The sequence below is a fragment of the Podarcis muralis genome, chromosome 14 (assembly GCF_964188315.1).
Source record: "Podarcis muralis chromosome 14, rPodMur119.hap1.1, whole genome shotgun sequence".
In the NCBI taxonomy this organism is placed as follows: domain Eukaryota; kingdom Metazoa; phylum Chordata; class Lepidosauria; order Squamata; family Lacertidae; genus Podarcis; species Podarcis muralis.
The window spans coordinates 32,009,086-32,032,689 of record NC_135668.1 but is presented as its reverse complement, the minus strand read 5'-3'; the positions used below and the strand labels follow the sequence as shown (position 1 = coordinate 32,032,689).

At 47.8% G+C, this 23,604-nt stretch overlaps 1 protein-coding gene across 4 annotated transcripts in view; it reads right to left on the bottom strand.

Moving 5' to 3' along the window:
- The window catches only part of LOC114584444 (hexosaminidase D-like), a 39,733-nt gene extending 20,079 nt beyond the window's left edge, over window positions 1–19,654 (bottom strand). The window contains exons 1-6 of one of the 4 annotated variants that reach the window (XR_013390719.1): window positions 19,487–19,654; window positions 6,934–7,077; window positions 4,794–4,893; window positions 2,999–3,248; window positions 908–1,017; window positions 541–628 (exon numbers count right to left, since the gene is read on the bottom strand). Coding sequence is in view for 3 of the 4 variants with exons in the window: in XM_077919178.1 (XP_077775304.1) it covers window positions 541–628; window positions 908–1,017; window positions 2,999–3,248; window positions 4,794–4,888 (543 nt within the window). In the remaining variant the exon portion in view is untranslated. The remainder of the gene's footprint in view (window positions 1–540; window positions 629–907; window positions 1,018–2,998; window positions 3,249–4,793; window positions 4,894–6,933; window positions 7,078–19,486) is intronic. The other 3 variants (XM_077919178.1, XM_077919177.1, XM_028706323.2) reach the window with 3 other exon arrangements.
- Between the last annotated feature and the right edge of the window lie 3,950 nt (window positions 19,655–23,604).

Sequence of the window (23,604 nt, the reverse complement as noted above, 5' to 3'; positions counted from 1 at the left end):
GCAATCCAAGGAAAGACTAGCCCTCCCTGAGCAAGATTGGTCAAGACTCTATTGGAGGGGACGGGAGGCAGCAGCAGCAGCAGCAGCAGCAGCAGAAAATATGGGGTGGGGGGAGTACAATTTTAAAACAACACAGCTATTAAGGTTACAAAACTCACAGGTGAAAAACAGCTGTCAATAGTCTGCCTTCTCCTAGCTCAGGGTTTACCAAGCTGTTGTTGGACTACAACTCCCATCATCCCTAGTGGTCAGGGATGACGGGAATTGTAGACCGAAAACTGCTAGAGACTCAAGTTTGGGAAACCCTGGACTACAGCTTCCATCAGCCCTAACCAGGATAGGCATGCTTTCGACTACAACTCCCATGATTCCCATCTAGTACAGCCCTGTTTTTGGACTACAGCTTCCATTAGTCTCGGCCAGCATGGTATGCATGGACACCAAAGGCAGGGTGGCGGAAGGGGAGAGATCAGGTCATAGATCTACCAGAAAGGCAACCAAAGACCAGCAATGCTGGAATGAAGAAGGGGGTTCTCCTACCTCTACGTGGCCAAAGGTCTGCACTAAAGGGATCAGCTCCAGTTTGTTGAGCGCTGCCAACTCCTGGATTTTCTCAATGTCTTCTTCGCTGTCAGGAGACAAGAACACCAGTCAGCCACAAGCTGCCAGCATCCCAGAGACCTTGTTGAGCTGGCAGGTAGGAGCAGAAAGGGAGGCCGCTTCCAATAAGTCAAACCACACAGAGCCGGTCCTGCCATGAGGCAGTGAAATGGGATAGAGACCCAAATCCAAGGAGCGCCACCTCTCTGGTGCACAGGGTCAGGTCTTGGCCTGGATGCCCTCGCAATTGTATGGCACCAACCAAACACACACAGCAGGCCAAAAGCGACTGAGGCAGACCTCTTACCTGTAAGCGTACGGAGACTTGAGGATCTCGAGGTCTCCCTTGAAAGGAAACATGTCTTCGTATTCGATCAGGATGCCGTTGGCACCCAGCTTGGAGAAAAGCGGGAAGATCTGAAGAGAAGCACACGTGAGATGTACCATCCAGCTGCCATACGGGTACAACTGCAATGTGGCAAAGCACACTCTAACTGGCAGAACTGGCACTGAGGGCCATCACCTCAAATGGCATTAAAGGGAACCTGCACAAATTTGTGGAGAAGGCGATCATTGGCTACTAACCCTGATGGATATATTCTCCCCTCCACTGTCGGAGGCATTGTGCCTTGGAAAGATACTTGCTGGGAATCACAAGAGGGGAGAGAGCTGTTTGACTCATCTGGGCTTCTTCCCTTTGGGGCATCTGGCCAACCACTGTGAGAACAGGATTAGATGCCCTCCCCCCTTTGGGACTTATGCAGACTCAGGGCTTTTTTAGTTTCTTATGATTCCTAAATGGAACCCTAGAGTGGTGAACAAGAATGGGGGGACACTATTGCTCTCAGATCCTGCTTTGTGGGCTTCCCTTGGGGGCATCTGGTTGACCCCTGTGAGAACAGGATGTGGGATTAGATAGGTCCCCTTTGGCCTGATCCAGTTCCAAGGCTCTTCTTCTGTTCTTAGAATTGGCTCCAGAGAGTAGGCAGAAGGAGAGAAACAAATGATGTCCCATCTGGGCTTCAATCCACTAATAGGTCTCTCTTAAATCAGAAGCAGGGAAGCTGTGGACCTCCAGATCTTATTGGGCTGCCACTCCCATCAACCAGCAAGGCTAGTGCTCAGGGATTATAGGAGTTGTAGTTGTAGTCACAGCTGCCCAATCCTGGTTCGTGGGAACCATTGCTAAACTCAGTAGTGCAACCATCCAAGGCAGTTTTCCCCAACTTGGTGCCCTCCAAATGTTTTGAGCTAAAAGTTCCATCAGCCACAGCCAGCGTGACTTTCAGCAGCTCCAGCCAGCATGGCTGTCACTCACTGGTTTATTGGTTTGATTACAAGATTTATAAGTGCCTGGTTAAAAATCTTTCCATGTGAGATAGCACAGCTAAAGTGCACAGTTCTGTTAAGGACAATGTATACAAAATAAAATAATGGTGAAACACCCCCCCCCTCCAATGAGGTAGGTTAGGTTGAGAGGCAGTGACTGGCCCAAGGTCATCCAGTGAACTTCATGACTGAGTGGGGATTTGGTCTCCCAGGTTCTAGTTTTGACAGGTGCTAACTGGATCAGGCCATGGGCCAGTTCCTAATCTCCCTGCAGACCACATTTGACAGGTGGGAGGGACCACTCCCATGTCAATCGCCAGAGTTGATAATGATGTCAGATGACTGACACCTGTCTAAGCTCAAACATAGTTGGTGTAATTGCTGGCCAGTAAATTACAGCAACCTCCTGTGAAGACATCTTTTCAGCACCAACCAGGTGGTTCATAGTGGGACCACATCTTCAGCATTCTCCCCTCTGCAGAGAAAGTGGTTTGTATTTAAATTGCTTTCTCTGGAAAGAAGAAGGGGGGGGGGGAGAGTTCACTTAAAAGCCTTCCAGAGGAAGCAATTTGTGCTCAAGCACTGGAGGAAACCTCATCACCCGTTATCTGCTGCTTTATCCCCCTCTCTCCTTTCCCCTCCCCTCTTCCAGTGTTGGGGAAATATTGGAGTACAATACCCTCTGGGTTCCACCTGGATGGCCAGTCAAGAAGTCAGCAAAACAGGACATTTATTTAGGTGTTGCAAAGCTGGTACAACACAAACAGCAAATGGTGCAGATTGGTGTACTAGATATGAAAACAACACAAGCACTTAGAAGGAAAGGGAAACAAAAGGGCAATTGTGTCCCTATATCACAATACTTCCTTCTACTAGTTAGAGCAATACTTCCTGCATACCTGTCATCCTGCCCTTCTCTCATGGTTCTCTTGCAAACACAACCTTCACATTCCAACCATCACTTGCTCAGACCTCTTTACACACATTTCAGTTTTCACTCTCTATAATAATTTCTCCAGCACCAGGATTCACCTGGCGTACAAGCCCTGCTCAAGGTGGGCCTCCTCACCTGCTCCAGGTAGGATACTTTTGGAGCCGCTCCCTTGAGGTCCAGATGGACCAACCGCAACTGCATCAAGCTGAAATCCTGGAGGGCCTTTTTCTTGGCGTCCTGCCTCGCAGGGGCGGCGGCTGCCACAACCTTGACATCCGGGATACCCAAGGACTGGCCCTGAGACTCTGCGGAGTGCTTGAGGTCGCCGGCCTTGCCCCAAAAGCTGCTCTCCTGGCTGGATCCCTTGTATTGATTCAGGGAGAAGCTGTGTGCGTGGAAGAGAGTAGAAGACCGGCAACATGGTTAAGGTGCAGCTGCTGGCAAATGTGGAACGGAGTTCCCTCCTCCCCATAATGTCAAGAGCAGGCACTTCCCCAACCTCGGGACCTCCACATGTTTTGGACTACAACTCCCATCAGCCCCAACCAGCACGGCGTCATGGACTGGCTAGGTGCAGAGAAGTGGTGGGAGGCACCATCTGGGGGAACCCCCAGGGGAAGAAGGTTCAGAGCTAGGGGATTGGTGGTGGGATGGCAATGATAAGTGGTTTGAGGGAGAAGAGGGGGCAGACTGGGAGGAGGAGGTGCCGGAAGCTGAAGAGGCAACAGGGTTTAGGGAGCAGGGAGAGGCTGGGGAAGAGGGTAGTCCAGACTCAGCGGCAGGAGAGGAAGCTGGAGCGGAGCCAGGAGCCAGAGATGAGATAGGCTGCTGAAGAAGCCATGGGGTCTCCCTCTCCTGCTGTGGCCAGGTCCCCTCCCACCAGGTTGCTTGGGAAGGACTCAGGGAAGGAGTCTTAGAGAGCAGTGGGGAAGCAGGGACCTTCAGTCCTTGCAACTGCCTCACTAGGGCAAGACCTACTGGGAAGAGTTGCTGGGATCACTAGGCCTGAGCTGTTTTGGTTTCTTCAAACAAAGAGTTAACTTTTCTGGCACTGGGTGTTTTATTGCTGACCTGCTCCTGACTCTGGCTCCTGACAAACAGCCATTTTGGACTACAACTCCCATGGGTCCCAGCCAGCACGGCCATTTTGAACTACATCTTTTATGAGAGTTTTTAATGATGCTTTAATTCTTGTCTTAATCAAAGTTACTATACAGTGGTACCTTGGGTTACACACGCTTCAGGTTACACACGCTTCAGGTTACAGACTCCACTAACCCAGAAATAGTACCTCGGGTTAAGAACTTTGCTTCAGGATGAGAACAGAAATCGTGCTCCGGTGGTGCGGCGGCAGCAGGAGGCCCCATTAGCTAAAGTGGTGCCTCTGGTTAAGAACAGTTTCAGGTTAAGTACGGACCTCTGGAATGAATTAAGTACTTAACCCGAGGACCCACTGTAATCTCATATGTTTTATACCACCTCTCTGTATTCTTAGGAAAAGTGCAGCCTATAAATATTTTAAAATAAACAAACCCCCAGCACCATATAAGTTTTTAAACAAATAAAGAAATCCTGCAACTGTGCTGGCCAATGGGAATTATAGTCCAGAACATCTGGAGGGGACTGGGTTGGGGAAGGCAACTGTACCCCACAATCTTGAAACAGCCCCAGAGCAATAGGCAAACATTGATTTCTACCCATGGCTGCAAAAGAGCTTTGAGCCAGCTCTATTTATGGGACCCTGGATGACCAACAGGGATGGGGGACCCTTTGGCCATCCCTGGTATGTTGGCCGACTCCAGCTCCCAGTAGCCAGCAGGCCCAATGGTCAGAGATGATGGAAGTTTGGGGTCCGGCAACATCTAGAGAGGGCCGCAGGCTCACCACTCCCACCTTGCAAGACAACAATGCCTGTCCGAAAGATACTCACCTGTCCCTGAAGAAATACTTGATGGCCGCCAGCACCACAGTGAGAAGCACCAACAGCCGCAAGAGGTTCAGCTTCTGGGTCCGGTGGAGCGCCATCCCTGCTAGGGAGGAACAGGAGTCACGAAGGGGCATGTCACAGCTCTGCTCAACACAACCCAGACGGGCCAGCAGCAATCTGGATTTTAAGGCTCCGCTACACCCACTTTCATGAGATGCCACAGTGCGGGGAGATATGCCCACAGCCCCTCCACACCCCCAAACCTGCCGTAATCCTAGGCCAAACTGAACTTCTAGAACGTTCTACACACTGAGCGTGCTCCTCGGGAATTATCTGTAAGGAGAAATTGCCACACCCTTTACCGACTAATTAATTGCAAGCGTATCGGTTATATCTTCCTGAGAGCCAACTCACTGTTTCTGTTTGGGTTTGGCACAGATACTTCACCACAGCAACAAATGATAGGGTGATTAATTAAGTTTGGGGAGGGGAGTTAACCTCAAATGGTTGCATGTGGCTGCCATGGTTAGTAGCATGGTTAGCCAGTGTGGTATAACAGTTACAGCGCTGGACCTAGGAGACAAGGCTTCGTAATCCTCACTCTCAGATGCATAACCTTGGGCCAGTCGCTGCCTCTGATTAGCCTACCTCACAAGGTTGTGGTGTAGATCAAATGGGGAGAGGGGGAGAGCCATGTATATACTACCTTGAGTTCCTTAGGGGGAAACATAGTGGATAAATGGAATAAATAAATAAAACATCTTTTACCTGATCTAACCAGGGAAGGAGAGATTGGGCTGGCATTAGTGCCCTGCCGGCCCAGGCTGTAAAAGAAACTTGCCCTCCCTGGGAGTGTGAGATTCCCTCTACAGCCCCTTGGGAAAATAATAAGAAACGTACGTCACATCAAGACCATATATTTAAAGCACTTTGATACCGCTTCAAACAGTCATGGCTTCCCCCAAACAATTCTAGGAGCTATAGTTTGTCAAGGATGCTTAGAGGGGCGAAGAGACCCCGTTCCCCTTCCAGGGCTACAATTCCCAGTGTGGCTTCATAGTGGATTTGTCTTCACAGGAAACTCTGGAATTGTAGTTCTGTGAGTGGACAAGGGGTCTCCTAACAACTCTTAGCACCCATAACAAGCTACAGCTCCCAGAATTATTTGGGGGAAGAAGCCATAACTGTTTAAAGTGGTATCATAGTGCTTTAAATGTATCATGTGAACATGGCCTTAGTTTGGCCTATATAACAAGTCCTAGCTGCTATGAGTTTTTGTTTCTTCTGTTATTCATAAATAAACACTACTACTATTCAAATTTTTCTGACTCCTGCTGCTTCCTAGGATTAGGGCAGGCCCGTTCTGAGCTTTCTTCACACAGGGATTGCCCTTTTTTGGGTCAGCAGAAACGGCCTGACAGATCTTGATTCAGAGCAGGCTTTTGAAATGGCTCTCAGGTCAAAGGATATCACCCAGAGGTAGGCAGCATCTGCTTTGCATGCAGAAGGTCATGGGTTCAATCCCCAGTGGCATCTCTGGGTGTCCCCTGCCTGAATCCCTGGACAACCATTGCTGCCAGTCAGTGTAAACAATACTGACCTAGATAGACCAATGGTCGGACTCAGTAAAAGGTAGCTTTCTATTTTCCGACTAGTCATTTCCCTGAAATTTGGCTAGATTTATATCCCTCCCAATGTAGCTTCTTGGCCTTGAGTTACAATACTGATAGGAAACGTTGCTTTTAATTTACAATTAATAGAAATTTCCAGACAAAATAGTGGGGATGGCTCACACCTTCACTATATTACTTAACTATAGCTTTAAATTGCTTTTATGTGTTGTACTTTTATTTCGTTGAGCATCTTTGAGACTCTGCATTGTATAAAAGGAACCGATAAATCAATCTTATAAACAAATAATAAAGTAATTATGGGGCCATCTAATGCAGTATAACCTAACTGGCAGCCACTCTCTGGGAATCCTAGTCAAAGAGAGCCTTGTTAATGGGAGATGCCCCTGGGGTGTTGAAATTGGGACTTCCTTTTTACAAACCACGCAGTCCTCAAGGGACTGTCTCACCTGAAGGCACCCCAGGCTTTGTGTGTGTCATAATACAACTGTTGCTTCAGTAGCTGGGCTTACCTGCTCAATCCCAGCTGGTCCAACGGGAAGAACTAGAGGGACAGCAGCGCTAGCCTAGGGACAGGCGTTCTCAACCGGCAGAGAGAGTTGGGTCTCATTGAAGCAGCCCTGTCCTACCAGAGAGCCAAAGGGGGTCAGAAGCACCTAGGAATAGGCATGGGGATAGAAGATCTTAGGATCATAATACATACCAAACTGTCTATCTATCTGGAGTCTCAAAACAAAGCATGTTGGTTTAGCTGTGATTCCTGCATTGCAGGAGGTTGTACTAGGACGACTCTTTGGTTGCCTTCCAGAACTAGGATTGCCAATTCTGAGAGCCAAGGGTGATTCTTCCAAGCCCCATTCCCAGCCAAATCGCCAAAGGATTTGTAGTTAAGTGCCCACTAGCGGACCTAGAAAAAGCCAGGCACCTCTCAAGTGCTGAAACTACCCAGCATGCAACAGGATATGCCAAGGTGGCTGTGGGCATGTGCCAAAGCTTACTAGGAGCTTAGTGAACTGGGCTCTGGGACCAAGACCACCTTGGCTGCCCTGGTTATATATTTATTTATATCATTTCTACACTGTTTGGAATGCTCTCCCCAGAGAGACTTGCCTGCCGCCATCATTGCATGTCTTTAGCAAATGCATTCCTCTTTACCCAGGTCTTCAGCCAATACATAATCTATAGTCTGTTAAAGGTGTGGGGGAGGGGCTGATTATGATTATTTTATTATTATGCTCCCTATTATTATGTTTTGCATTATGTTTTATTATTATGCTTCTTAAAATATGTTTTTAATGTACACTGCCCTGGGATCTTCGATCAAGGGTGGTCTATAAGTCAAAATAATAATAATAATAATAATAATAATAATAATAATAATAATAATAATGCCTAGTTGACATCAGGCAGTGAGGGTTGTTGCCTATGCAAGTCCTACTCAGAGGAGACTCATTGAAAATAATGGGCATGACTGGGGTCCGTTTATTTCAATGGGTCTACTCTTAGAGTATAACTTAATTAGATACAACCCAACCTCTGAGCAATAGAGAAAAGCCTTCCCCAACCTGAAGCCCTCCAGAGTTTAGCCATGGTAGAGAGACATTGCCTCCAATTCAGAGGTACAGTGGTCTGGGGACATGGGGTAGGTCAAAGATCTGTTACTATTTCTGCAGCAACATCTCTGTCTCCAGCATCCTAAAGCTGCCCAATCACCACAAAAGGGGAGCTTCTTAGCCAATGAGAAGACGTCTTTTCACCCTTTCTGGCCATTGGAGCCAATCAGAGTGAAAGGAGGTATGTCAACCACTGAGGATGGGCTCCTAGGGTCTCTCTGGAGAAGGCGCAGGATGAAGTCCAAAGAATTGTTCCGTATGCTCCAAAGCTGAGTACAGTGGTACCTCGGGTTACATACGCTTCAGGTTACATACGCTTCAGGTTACATACGCTTCAGGTTACAGACTCCGCTAACCCAGAAATAGTACCTCGGGTTAAGAACTTTGCTTCAGGATGAGAACAGAAATCGTGCTCCGGCGGCCCGGCAGCAGCAGGAGGCCCCATTAGCTAAAGTGGTGCTTCAGGTTAAGAACAGTTTCAGGTTAAGAACGGACCTCGGGAACGAATTAAGTACTTAAGCCGAGGTACCACTGTACAGTATTTAGGAGCACTGACAACACAATGTGCTTCAGCTTCAAGAGAAAGGTGTGTCAGTTCTGTTACATAAAATGCAACGTCAAGGAAAACACAACTTCAGTCTCTCCGAAAGAAGATATTGGAACACTCTAAACCATTTGCCCACATATGTGCGTGGAAAATAGTAGATCTAGCTGAAAGGCAACACCAAGAGACCTGCATTGATACTTGCAATACATCCCTCTTTATGATTATTGTATAATCCTGGAAAGTTGTATAACCTAAGAAGGGACGTGGCTGTGACTATCGTAAAGGGATCCCACGCTCCTGAAGTTGCCACTACACTGCTGCTCCAATTCCCAGCTTCTCTGCTTGGCATCCTCATCTCCGAGCAAAATGCCCTTTGCTGCCATTCAGCTAGGGTGAACTGGGGACTGCTGTCTTGACAGATCACGCTGGGAATTGCAGCCCCATGTAATATCGCTAATGGGCTCCTCTGCCTGCCCAGCTGCCATCCGACAAGGTCCTGCAGCTGCTCAGGAGGGTTCAATCATCAGAAAAGGGCTGCAGACAAAATGCCAAAGACAGCATTTTCTCCCGCAATGGATGGATTATAGGGCAAGCGGGATTATGGGTGGGGTGCTGCAGGGGAGCTTTACTTCTAAGGTCAGATGACATTGGGACTCACATCAAATGACGCGGAGAGGGGTGTGTGGCGATGGTGGAATCAGCCCCAGGGACGCTGCTGAACATCTGAACATCTCAAAAGACATTTTTGGAAAAGAATCAACCAATGCTTTTTTATTGTTGTGTCTGCTGCCTTAAACTCCTTCGGGAGGGAGGGCAGGATATAAATCCAAATCAATAAATATTTCAGTGCTGGTGATCAGATACCTTGGTACTCAAACGGCTTGGCTCCTGAACAAATCAGCTCCTGAACACCGCAAACCCAGAAGTGAGTGTTCCAGTTTGCAAACGTTTTTCAGAAGCCGAATGTCTGACATGGCTTCCGATTGAGTCCAGGAAGCTCCTGCAGCTAATCGGAAGCCCTGCTGCAGAGGGCAAAAAAAACCCCTAAAAAAATTATGAACTATGAAATTCACTACCAGAAGTTGCAGTGATCGCTACCTACTTGGGTGGCTTTAAAAGGCAAATTCATGGAGGTTATTCTTAATGGCTGCTTGCTTTGATGGCTATGTACTGCCTCTAATATCAAACATCCAACATAGGACGGATGTCTCTCAGAGACTGGGATTTGGAATCACAAGCAGTGAAGGTGCTGTCGTTTGCACTCATTGCTAAATGTGGGCTTCTTCCCCAGAGTCGGCCACGACTGGACCTAATGGTCAGGGGTCCCTTTACCTTTATAATTTAAAAAGTAAGAAGAGTCTGCTGGATCAGACCAAAGGAGGTCCATCTAGTCCAGCATCCTGGTCTCACAGTGACCAACCAGATGCTTGTATTCCTGCAAGCAGAATTCAAGCACAAGAGCAACTCTCCCCTCCTGCAGTTTCCAACAACTGGTATTCAGAAGCATTTCTGCCAACTATGGAGGCAGAGCACAGCCATCATGACTAGTAGCCTTCAATAGCCCTCTCCTCCACTAATCCTCTTTTAAAGCCATCCAAGTTGGTGGCCATCACTGCCCCCTGTGGGAGGGAGTTCCATAGTTTAACAATGCACTGTGTGAAGGACTTTCGTGATGCTGGGTAACTGATCTGTTGCTGTCTGCAGCCATTTGAAGAACCTTCTCGCCTCTGTCGCTGCTTTGCATGCAATCTGGCCAAGGCCCTACTCCGTGTAAAAACTGTGATTTCTATTTAAGGGAGCAGGAATTCCCTGGGCATGTCATCACCGCATGCTATTCCTCCTGCACCTCTCAAAACAGAAAAACGTTCAGTAACACACACACTTCCTGCAAGAAAGAGTGGAGAGGGCAGGGTGACAGAGTTTCTGCCCTCTGGGAATAACGCTCTGTGGCATCTCCATGGTGCTGCGTTAGCTAATTACTAGTGTGGGGAGCAAGGAAACTCTGTTCCAGGTTTTTTTTTTTTGGCACATGTCAGAGCACAGAGGAGTGTCTCCTGGGAAAGATGCACAATTTGAGGGCTGTGATTCGCTCAGCTGCAGCAGGAGTGCACAAGCCAAGATGGATTCTGGGAACATCTGGATTGTTTTCCTGGAGTGGTCCATCTTCTAACAGCAAGCAGACAGGACTGATACCTACAGGATGTTCACAGGGAGAACATGAAGGCTATGGCCATGCACCTGGCATTTAAAGGTCTAAGGGGGGAGGAGAGCCTTTTCATCCATGCTTAAACTAACCCTTTTACACACAAAAAGACACCACTTTTTCTTGCACAGAAGTCAATAATGAATTGTGAAAAACACTTCCTTTTGTCAGTCCTGAATGCAGTCCAAGTCACAGCCATCGCATCATTTCGTTCCATTGTTTAGATACTGTCTACAATTTAAAAAGTAAGAAAGGTTTGCTGGATCAGACCAAAGGAGGCCCTTCAAGTCCAGCATCCTGGTCTCACAGGGGCTTGTATTGTATTCCCACCATCGGAATCTGAGCATTCTCCCTTCAACCATGAGGGCTGTGTTCAGCCACTGAAAACCATTTGCTTGGAATCACAAGTGGAGAGAATGCTGCTGTGCTCAGTTCCTGTTTATAGACTTCCCCCTGGGGCATCTGGTTGGCCATTATGAGACTAGGATGCTACACTAGATGGGCCACTGGCCTGATCCAGCAGGCTCTTCTTGTGTTCTTAACAGATTCCTTGCCACATTTGACATTTTAAAAATAGTTTTTACTGGGGGTTTCTTTTTAAGTTGTCGACCACCTTATGCTATTTTCTATGCAAGTGTGGTTGATAAATATTTATTTTATTTTTTTAAAAAAAATATTACCACTTGCCATCTACACCAGTGGATGAAGTTGGATGAGGAAATCCCCTTCCCATCCATCAACACACACACCCTAATCTTTTCTATTCTGGTATTCGAGTCCCTGCACACGTCAACAACTAGAACAACCCAAGAAATGCACAAGAGCAAATATTCCCAGCCTCAGAATACCACATTTTGCAATGACACAAGTGGATGTTGTAAATGCAACAGTAGCAAGAAAATTAGAAGCCAATAATGCAGCCAGGGGAAAAAAAGGCACCTTCTAGAGTTGACTATGTAAGTTCCTTTCTGGCCAGCTGCTAAGCTGAACAAAAACGGGGAAGGGAAGGATGGGGAAGAAGGGAGGCAAGCCTTGGGCATGATGGATAGAAAGTTTGGAATAGCCTGAAAACAGAATGGATTGGAGGGGATGGCCCACTGCCTTGGACCCAGGGCATTTTGCTGACCCACGCGAAAGATGAGATGGTGCCCAGTTCCAATTCTACGCACAGGCACAGAGGCATCTGCAGAAGGACAAGAGGGACAGCCCCCCTCCCAAGCCATAATCTACCATGCTAGTTAAGTTTGCTTCTTGGTTTGGAGTATTTACTCCCCCCCCCTCCTGGAAAAACTCCTGTATATGCTCATGCCGAGGAGCTGACCATACTGGTGTCTGCATCTTGCTTCAAGAGTGCATAAATAAAATCAATTCACATCCAAGACAGACACCGACTGGGATAAAGAATTTAGAAGGCTGGTTTTATTTTAGAGGTTTGCAGAGTTAAAGTGGATCAAAGTGTTCTTAGTGCAAGCCACCCACTTTAAGAACAAAGAATCTGACTATTTGTGGTTTGGACAGTGCCAGGAAAATGTGGGGCAAACGAACAACAAACGGGAAGATGCCCAGAGGGCAGGGGATTGGGTGTTAGACAAATTCATGGCAGAGAGAGCTTTCGATATCCACTAGCCATGATGGCTACGCTCTGCCTCCACTGTCAGAGGCAGGGAATGCTTCTGCTGGAAACCCTTGCAGTTGAGAGTGCTTTTGTGCTCAGACCCTGCCTGCAGGATTCCCACAAGAGGCATCTGGTTTGCCCCTGTGAGAACAGGATGCTGGACTAGATGGGCCACTGGCCTGATCCAGCTGTAGGGGTATTCTTATATTCTCAACTGGTTTTCTGACAGAAGACTGTGCTTTTTATCCCCTCTTTCCTACCTTCCCGGATATTGAAGGAGCGTCTCCACCCCCATCGTTCAACCCGCACACTGAGGTCCAGCTCCGAGGGCCTTCTGGCAGTTCCCTCACAGTGAGAAGTGAGGTTACAAGGAACCAGGCAGAGGGCCTTCTCGGTAGTGGCGCCTGCCCTGTGGAACGCCCTCCCATCAGATGTCAAGAAGATAAACAACTATCTGACATTTAGAAGACATCTGAAGGCAGCCCTGTTTAGAGAAGTTTTTAATGACTGATGTTTTAATGTATTTTTAATCTTTTGTTGGGAAACCCAGCCAGATGGGTGGGGTATAAATAAATTATTGTTGTTGTTGTTGTTATATCAAAATATTGTGCCTGGCAAGGGCATGAGTGCAAAGGTCTCATCCTGTGGCTCTCAGCCAAGGGTGGGCAGCCCCAGCACGAAATGCTCACCTACAAGACCCCAGTGGAGCACACGATGGAGCAGGCTAAGGCGCTGGGGGAAGAAGGAGAGCCTAGCAGCTGGCTGGCAGCAACAGTTTGAATCTATGGTGACCTTTACAGCTACCTTGAGTGTGAGCTTGATGTTTGTGTCTGCTACCAGTGCTGACTGTTGCTTTATCTAGTGTTGAGATTGTGCAGTACCAGGCAGGTTATGACTCTTGGTGGTGGCAGCGAGTGGACGGAAGTCGTTCTCTACTCTCCAGGTCTGGCCCCACTCAGGTGAGAGAGGAGAGAGGAGTATTAGATGTCCCAGAGGAGATGGGGCATGAATCCATCAAACTAGGAGTGGATCTTATTTCTGTATGCTAGGCATTGCGTTGTCATATTGCTGAGTGCGAGTGGCTTACGTATCTATTTCATGTTTATGGATATAGATACGTATCCATGAGTGGCTGGGGCAACCCAGCCAGAGTTGTGGGGTATAAATAATAAAATTATTATTATAACTATTATAGTGCAGTGCGTGTATTTTGATACGGTGTTGCTCTACTTATTTGGTGCGCACGCACACACACAATATGCTCTTTGGTTTTATCTATTTTATGTCTATGGATATGGATGCAGCCTATGTATTTTGACATGGTGTTACTGTGCTTATTTTCCATATGTACATACTTATACAGTGGTACCTCGGGTTACATATGCTTCAGGTTACATACACTTCAGGTTACAGACTCCGCTAACCCAGAAATAGTACCTCAGATTAAGAATTTTGCTTCAGGATGAGAACAGAAATCGTGCTCCGGCAGTGCGGCAGCAGCAGGAGGCCCCATTAGCTAAAGTGGTCTTCAGGTTAAGAACAGTTTCAGGTTAAGAACGGACCTCCGGAACAAATTAATTACTTAACCCGAGGTACCACTGTATATCAGGCCTGGCCTGTCCATGAGGCAGACTGAGGCAGCCACCTCAGGCAGTGGAATTCAAGGGGCACCTCTGTGAGTGCGTCCCCCTAGTGCACTTCCAAGATTTTGTGAGAGTCTCACAAGAGCCCTGCAAGATTGCAGAGGCCTCACACAACCTTCCAGACAGCCTGGTAAGGGAGGCTTTGGTGGGGAAGGGGGCATAAAGTGTGCAGGGCAGCACCTTTCCCTATCGCCTCAGGTGGCGAAATGGAATGGGTCGCCTCAGTGTATATACACACTTCTGTATTTATCTATTGTAAACAGCTTCAATATCTTTTAGACCAGTGGTTCCTAAACCTTTTCAACTGCCCCCTTAGTTCCATAATCTCCTCCCCAGTGCCCTCTACCCTACCCTAAAGAAAGTATTATTCAGAACATCAGTTTGCAGAACCCATTAAGGAAGATAACAACACGATAAAATTCTAAACGGGAACAATCAAAGGCACATTTATTCCAAATCCAATTAAAACTATGTGGTTTAATTAATGCAAAAAAATGGATGAAGTTCATTCAGCGTTGCCAGCTTTTCAAAGTCTGAAAGTTATTTACACCTCCAGCACCCCCTTGCTGCCCCCTTCCCTTTAATCTAGGTCAGGGGTCAGTAAACTTTTTCAGCAGGGGGGCGGTCCACTGCCCCTCAGAACTTGTGGGGGGCCAGACTATTTTTTTGGGGGGGGGGGAGAACAAATTCCTGTGCCCCACAAATAACCCAGAGATGCATTTTAAATAAAAGCGCACGTTCTACTCATGTAAAAACACGCTGATTCCCAGACCGTCCGCATGCCAGATTTAGAAGGCGATTGGGCCGGATCCGGCCCCTGGCCTTAGTTTGCCTACTTATGGTCTAGGTCTCTAGGAGGTAATCCCACCACCCACTGTTTTAGATAGTAAGTGGTATATCAATGAAAATAATAAGAATAATAAAAACACAGAGGACTGGACAAATGATCTAACCTCCCTGTTCACTTAGTGCAAGCAACTCAGGATGAGTGCATGATTAATAGGCCATCGGGAGGAGCCTCGCTCCATACTTCTTCCATCCCACATTGAGACAAGGGCCAAACCAAATGACCCCATTAAATGCCTGATTACATTTAAAGTGTCTACTTTTTTCCCTTTTCAGAAACTGGCTACTGATTGCTCAAAATTGTGAGGGTTTGGATAATTTGCAGTTATCCATTTGGAGACAGAAAGTTTGGACAATGGAAAAGCTGACTAAACAGTCTAAAGCACTGAAGGGGCGGCGAGCAGAAAATGATTTTTTTGAACGGTTGTATGCCTTTATGACATGCGTATTAGAAAATGATTCAGATGTAGAAATGCCAACAGTGAAGGCCCAACCGTGGCAGGGTGTATCTGGTACACTTCATTCTCGTAAGGAGTTGTTATTTATGTTTGTTTGGGTGCTTGCAACGTTGTCATTCTTAGATTATTATTTTTTAATGCAACACACAAATAAGCAGTGAGGGGGGCAGAGCGAAAGCAGGACTGGGGTGTGTAGAGAGAGGTTAACCCTTCCCCCACCAATACATTCCAAAGAAAAATGGAAGCTGATGTGGGCCAAAAAGGGTCGTTTAATCCAATCCCCTCCAATGAATGATGTGCTGTATTCTCTTCTCTCTCTTTTATATAATGAATGCTATTTCAGGCTTTGACCCAGGATGAGGCAACTGCAACCCTTCATATGTTTGTTGGACTACAGCTCCCGTCATCCCTGACCGCTGGCCATGTTGCGTGGGGCTGATAGGAATTAAGAGTCCACCAATATTTGGAGGGCTAAAATGGATGGTGCAGACCTGTTTGGTTTTATTTTATGCTGGTAGTTTGTTGAAGCCAAATGAGGGAAGAGGGTGTGCATAGGTTGTGGTTCTAATAAATAAACAGCAACAACACCACCACACACACCACAAACTATCCTAGTTGTCCTGGAAGGGAGGCATTTTTGTCGGGACTGCTCTAGCTATGCTGCATTTTCCACCTCTGTTGCTAAGTTCTAACAATACTTTAGACAGCTAAGTTCTAACAATACGCTAAACAGCCTCGGTCCAGTATATCTGAAGGAGCGTCTCCACCCCCGTTGTTCAGCCCAGACACTGAGGTCCAGAACTGAGGGCCTTCTGGCGGTTCCCTCACTATGAGAAGCCAAGTTACAGGGAACCAGGCTGTTAAGTTGTGGGTGAACATATCAGACGGCAGAGGGCCTTCTCGGTTGTGGCGCCTGCCCTGTGGAACACCCTCCCACCAGATGTCAAAGAGAAGAACAACTTCTTTTAGAAGACATCTGAAGGCAGCCCTGCTTAGGGAGCTTTTAATGTTTGATGCATTACTGTATTTTAATATTTTGTTGGAAGCCGCCCAGAGTGGCTAGGGAAGCCCAGCTAGATGGGCGGGGTATAAATAATAAATTATTATTATTATTATTATTATTATTATTATTATTATTATTATTATTATAGGTTGCTGAGTCTGCTCAATTCACTCGCCAACCATCTTTCCCTCATTCCTAATCAAACCCATTACATCTTCCCCATCCGTCCCCCCACAGCTCACCCCAAGCCCTTAAAAAAAAATCAATTGGGTTTTCAAATATTTTAAACTAGAAAAACAAAATCTTTACAAATTCAATTTACATTTCCTTCAACTTTCCTCCTTTTTGCAGTTCCTTAATTTATAACTTTTTATTGCTGTGTATCCTGTTCAAAGCTATTTACTTCATTTTTTCCTTATTTTCCTATTTACTGTATTTTCCCATGTATAACACGCCCCCGTGTATAACACAACCCCTATTTTTTGGGACTCCAAATAAAGAAATACCCTATATGCACTATCCGTGTATAAGACGACCCCCCCCCCCACTTTTAAACTTGAAAAAATAGAGGGGAAATATAGTCTTATATACGGAATAATACGGTAATCATTTCTTACTGCACGTGTTTATCTCAATCCTGGCAAAGGTTTTACTTTGTTTATCTTCAAGTAATCAATACATTTTCCTCATTCTATTTTTAAAAGCCTCTCTTCTTGTTGTCCTGGTCTTCCAGTAAGTTTCACCATTTCACACACACACACACACACCCAGCTCTTTTTAAAGGAGGGGATGAGGTGCTTCCCACAGTGAGTTAGCAAGCCCTCTTCGTTAAACATGCTTGCAGGGACGTTTCAGGAGGAGAAGAGGCTCCACAGAGCGGCTTGCTAAACTGCTGTATGAAGCGCCTCTGCCCCCCCATCTTATATCGCCACATGTGGAGGCCACACAAAACTACCTATCAGCAGCGGTGCAAACTGCTGGGTGAGGCGGCAATCTTACATTTTATATAGGCAGATAAGAGAACGTTACCCACTCTGCAGACCCAGAACCAGAGGATGCTCGTTGGTGAACAGGCTCTCCCGCAAGGAAATGAAAGTAACCTCAAGAATAAGCTGAAGGGCGGAGGCTTGCCTGCAACCCACAGTAACTGGAAACAATATTTAACTCTATTGTTACCCATTGCTATATCAACGGGCTTGGTTGCCACTGTTGTGGGGTGGGGGCCAGCAGGGGCTGCTGTGCTGCAGTTGCAGTTTCCTCTGAAGCCAAGAATCTCCAGCAGCCCTCCTCCCCAGGGTCTTCCTTCCAAGCCCTAGTGGTTTTGTCCAGGAGTACTCAGTCAAGGTTACACAGTACCAGCATTATTATTTATGTATCTCTATTTATTTATTTTTTAGAAAGGTTAAACATGTGTCACTGTAACTCCATGGTGAATACCGGCACCTTTTTTTGCTTTTTTAAAAAATGACCAGCCCCATACCCTTGCCCCACACATTATGCTGGACTTTGTAGTGGGCACGGAGGGGGTGTGTGGAGTTGCCAGTGGGCATGGTGCACCCTTTTTCATATCCCCCCCCCAATCTAACAGAACCAAGCATTATGAGGGGCCCAGCCAAAAGCACTCTGCGCACAGCTGGGAACCTCCTCACAAGGTCAGCAAACACAGGAGACCAAAGAACAGATTAATAATTAAAACAGATACACACTTGCACAAACCACACAAACACCTCCCCACCCCCGCAGCTTTCCTTGACTAAGCTTCCTCCGAAAAAAGAGACAGAGCCAGCTGTGTCCCACACGTGGTGGTGGGGGAGTGTGCATGTGTCTGTATAATACACCTATACAGTGCTTTTTTTTTCTTTAGGGGTACTCTCATTTTGACTCAAGAAACTCACCACTTTATCGTTCAAATCGAGGAAAATAAATACAGTAAATGGACAAAAGTACAAAGATTCACAAAATGTTTAGGGGTATGCGTATCCCAGCGTACCCCCAGAAAAAAAGGCACTGCATCTATACAATAATCTTATATCCAAATGCCAAGCACTTTATTCTTACAGGATGCACTGGAGAGGAAGGCCGACAAGCACCCAGGCTGCAGCATGCCCGTTTGAGGCTGCGTCTACATCAATTAAACTGGTTGAATTCTAAATTAATTGTCATGGCACTTCCTTCCCTGCTTCCCCCGCCCCCCCCCAACATATAGGGAGTTTGTTAAAACAATGCCGAGGTCCCTGGTTGCCGGTCCCAAGCCCCTCCCCACCGCCTTTCCTAGAAGGCAGGACAGCGAGACAAGTCTGAATATCATTTTAAGTCATCTGGCAGGTGCCAAAGCCAGCTTTGCTAATCTGTGGGGAGGGTGGTAGTTTAAAGATAATAATGTGATGATGATCATAACGCTTTAGATTATAAAGGGCTCCCTCTTTCTGTAACGCACCAGGCCTCTTCCAAGGTTGTTGGGGATATAGAGGATATAGGGCACAGGAAGCAGATACAATTGGCAGGACAGTTCCACCCCCACCCCCAACCCCAACCCCTCTCTGCATGATCTGGGCAAAACGGAAATCAATTCTAACCAACCTCCTGCCACAATAAGCTGGTGGCACGCCAGAGCCTCCCCCCAAAACACTTCCTCCTCCAACCTTCTTGCCCCCCTCCCTGAGAGATAGATCCTTTGTACTAAGTACCTCGGTTGGCATGGGGCAAATGCCTGCCTCCCCATAGCCAACAGCTGTGCCTCCTTTCCATTAACCCCTTCCTCCCCCACCGGGCAGAAGCACCTGCTCCCCTGCTCATGCCATCCTATGCTGGTGGTGCCCACAGACTCCTGCCAGCTTCCATGCCCTGCGCTCATTAAATGCCATCTAGCTGCGCATTGGCAAGCTCTCTCTCCGTCATGGCACCGCCAAACAGGCCTCCGCAGCCTGTGCCAACCGCCCCCGCCCCCACCCCAAGCCTGGCACTGGAAGGTTATTCCAGCCCCAGTGCCCCCAGAAGCACCCCGGGACTACTCTTTGCACCCCATCCTGGGGTAGGGGTGGGGAGAGGGACCCCCTCTCAGCTCCTTGCACCCCGCCCTCCCACCGCGTCATCGGCTGCCCGCTCCGCATCACACCCACGCGCCCAGGTAGTTTTACCTGCAGCTCCTGGGATTCCGATCTGGCAGCGGGGAGACGCAGCGGCTGCGCCGAACCCCTTCCACCTGCCGGCAGCCTCTTCCTACCTGGCCCGGCCAGGTGCGCCCAGCAACCGCGAGCAGCCGCTCCGGCATCGCCCAGCCCTGCAGCGGGAGCCGGTTCGGGGGCGGAGCAGCCAGTAGACGCCCTCCCATCGAGCAGCAGGAGCGGGGAGGGAAGCCCCGAGGCCGCCTGGCAAGGGCGAGAGGTGCCAGCCAGACAAGGAAGAGCAGCATTATGGCAGAGAAGAGAGCAGCCTTCGCTCATCCACCCCCGCAAAAAAAGAAGAAGAAAAGCTGGTGCCCTCCAGGTGTTTTTGCATTACAGTTCCCATTGCCTAGCCTCCCTCCGGATGGGAGTTGTAGTCCAAAAACTCCCATGGGAGTTGTAGTCCAAAAACATCTGTCGGAGGCCAGCTGTGAGGAGGGGAAGGGAGCTGGAAGATGATAGTGGTCACATCCACACAAGATCTTCAAAGCCCTAACAGCCACAGCTTCTTCCAAAGATTCCTGGAAATTGTAATTTGTAAAGGGCCTTGACAGCTGCTAGGACAGGCACCCCCAAACTTGGCCTTTCATTTGTTTTGGGACTACAATTCCCATCATCCCTGACCACTGCCCCTGTTAGCTAGGGATGATGGGAGTTGTAGTCCCAAAACATCTGGAGGGCTGAGTTTGGGGGTGCCTGACCTGGGAACCTTCTGCATGCAAAGCAGGGGCTCTGCCACTAAGCTTGTGGAACAGAAGGAGCTACTTCAGATTGCTCTGCCCCTGATATCTCCCACCCCTCTCTTAATTGAGTCTCTGCCTTAGGGGTCTGTCCTATCTTGAGTCGGACCAGTGGTCCATCTAGCTCAGTATTGTCTGCACTGACTGGCAGCAGCTCTCCAGGACTTCATTCATGGTTCTCTCCCAGACCTACCTGGAGATGCCATTGGGGACTGAACCTGGGACCTTCTGCAGGCAAAGAGATCCATAAAACACTGAGCCATAGCCCTTTGTGTGGGACCTAGCGCTGCTCAACCCAAGCCCTGAGGAGGGGGTCATACAATTTCCAAAAAGACAGGTGCAGGGGCTCAAGGCACCGTCTCCTCACACATGGGTCCCTTGCCTTTGACCCCATGCAGTGATGGCTGGTGTCAATTGGGAATGATGGGGTGGAATGCAAGAAGCCCGACAGTAGTTTGCGCCAAGAGCCAATGACAAGCAAAGCCAATTCTAGTTCTGTCCCCGTCCTCATCCTCCTTGTAAACTCAGCAGGGAGGAGCAGGAGGAAGCAAATCTGCAGAGCTACTGTCTAGACTGGTTTTGAGTAAGCAGCTAGCCAGGGATTGGCCAAGGGCAGGGAAAACTGGTGGTGGAGCAGTGCCCCATTTGCCCCAATGGGCCAGCACCCACTGATCCAACATATGAGTGGTGAGCTGAAGACACAGCACTCCACACATGCTCAGGAGCTCTTTCTCTGTAGTGTCACATCACATTCTCCAGGGCTGAGCTCCAAGACTGGAAAAGGAGGGTTCAGGAGCTGAGGCCAGGCAAGAATTGAGCCCTGCATGTTTTAGGTTATGTGTACAAAAAGAGTCATCACAGGTCAGTGACCCAACAGTATGAACACACGTCATCTCTGGGGCTTTTGAAAATAATCATAATAAATCATAATAACCACAACAACTCACAGCACGCTCAGTTTGGCATATAGATGTGATATGTTTATTTTATTAATAGTCATACTTTTATTCAAAGGAGGAACAGGTGGGCCTCAAGGCCTGCTCCCCATTCCTCATTTCATCCTGACAGCAGCTTTGTGAAGCAGGCTAGGCTGGGTGATGGTAACTGGCCAAAGTCACCCATGGTTGAGTGGCGATTTGAGCCCATGTCTCCCAGGTCCTAGTCCAAGACCCTAACCACTACACCACACTGCCTCTCAGGCACACTGTCTGGGGTTGCTGAGAACTGTAGTGCAAAACATCTGGAGGGCACTCGGCTGGCTTCTGCACCCTGCGCATGCAGAAACAGCCCTCCATAAAATTCCTGACGAGCTCCTCACCTCCATATCCAACAATATGGCACTAGATCCTTATCCCTCTTGATCTCTCAGTACAATTTCTCCTGCTTGACTCCCCTTTTACCCTAGGACTTTCATGTTTCTTTTTTATTCTATTGTCATTATTTGTGAGCGTGTTTTTTTTTTACTATAAAGCAGAGGTCAGCAAACTTTTTCAGCAGGGGGCTGGCCCACTGGCCCTCAGACCTTATGGGGGGCCGGACTATATTTGGGGGCGGAATGAACAAATTCCTATGCCCCACAAATAACCCAGAGATGCATTTTAAATAAAAGCACACATTCTACTCATGTAAAAACATGCTGATTCCCGGACCGTCTGTGGGCCGGATTTAGAAGGTGATTGGGCCGGATATGGCCCCCGGGCCTTAGTTTGCCTTCCCATGCTATAGGAACAAGTAGAAACAAATTGAGGTTTACAACACGCAGCACAGAGCAATTTAAATCCCCAGCAATGTAAATCATTCCAGGGGGGTGTTAAATGCACAATTGTGCAAAAACATGAGAGCCATTTTGCTATGTTCTTATTGAAGCCAAGTATGACTATACTGTATACTGGAGGAACAATGGGATGATTGTGTTCTGCCTTATTAGCACAGGAGATAAAGTGATGCCAAATTGCACACAAAAAATTGTCCTGTGTGCTTTGTCCCCTGGCAACCTTTTAATGCTGGGGAAATCTTTTCAAGTGAGGCTGCTTGCCATATTTTTCTAATAATCGAGATTTGTCAAAGGGAAGGTTTCCCCAGAATTTAGCAGCAGACACCAAAAGGTGATTAGCAATTGGGTTTTGAAATTGTGCTGCTGCAGTAGAAGGAGGTAAGTGGGGAAAAGGCAGCTGTCTGGAACAGGGAAAGTGGGGAGAGGTACTGCTCCCCTTGTGAAAGCAGTTGTCTCTAAGAGGCTGGCGTCTTTGGGAGGTCATTTTCATCAGGCCTAGGCTCACATGGCACTATAGACATCAGCCCAAACCTGCCCACCTTAAGTTGTACCTGTGCTGGGGAAGTGAGGATATAAGGCCAACCTACCAGGGGTGTGACCCCAGAGGAGTTTGTCTCCTTGGGGTGCAAAGAGAGCTCACCTGTTTCAGGTTTTTTTGTGTGTGTGTGTGTATGGGTTTCTGTGCGGTGTTGTTTGTCTATTTCTCTGGGGGTTTTGCTGTGGTTTTTCCCCCTAGGCCATTTCTGAGGTGAGAGGCTGGATGTTTTGATTTGATGTAATACTTGTACTTCTGCTTTTCCAGCAGCAAATGTTGAGTTCCAAGTGGCACCAAAAAAACGACGATGATTAGAATAAAAGAATTGCGGAGTTGGGAGGGACCTTGAGGATCATCTAGTCCAACCCCCTGCAATGCAGCTGGGGGATCGAATCTGCAAGTTTGGCGTTAGCAACACCATGTTCTAAGCAACTGAGTGTTGCAGTCACTGCAATATCAAACACAGCAGCAGATAAATATAGCTCACAACAAGAACAGATTCATCAAAGCAATTAATACAATTAAGTGAAGTCACAGTATAATTCAAAATATGTGGCCTGGATTGGTGTAAACGAAAGTGGTTTCATGCCCCTGATGTAAGAGTCCAGCCCTGCATGGAACTGTTCCCTTCCTGGGTGTGAGGTAGGAGGGGAGTGTGGCGTTTTTGTCCCAGGATAACTCTCTTTCTGGAGGCTTTATGGCGGCCTTTACCAATGGCCTGTCAAAATATGTCCATAAAACTTATTTTCCCCAAGCCTGGTGCCCTCCAGATGTTTTGGACTACAAATCCCACCAGCCTCAGTCAGCCGGTCACGCTCCCATTAGCACCAGAACCGTACCTGGCTCTGCTGGCTGGGGCTGATGGGAGTTGTAGTCCAAAAATCTGCAAAGCGCCAGGCTGGGGAAGGCTGTTTGGAGTTTTTTTTCTGACAGATCGTACTGCGCATGCCTCATTCTAGCCGCGGCCTGTTCCTCCTGCAAATGAACAGAAGGGGCTGTTTTTCTTGGGCGGCAGGCAGGATGAGTCCATAGATGCACCAAA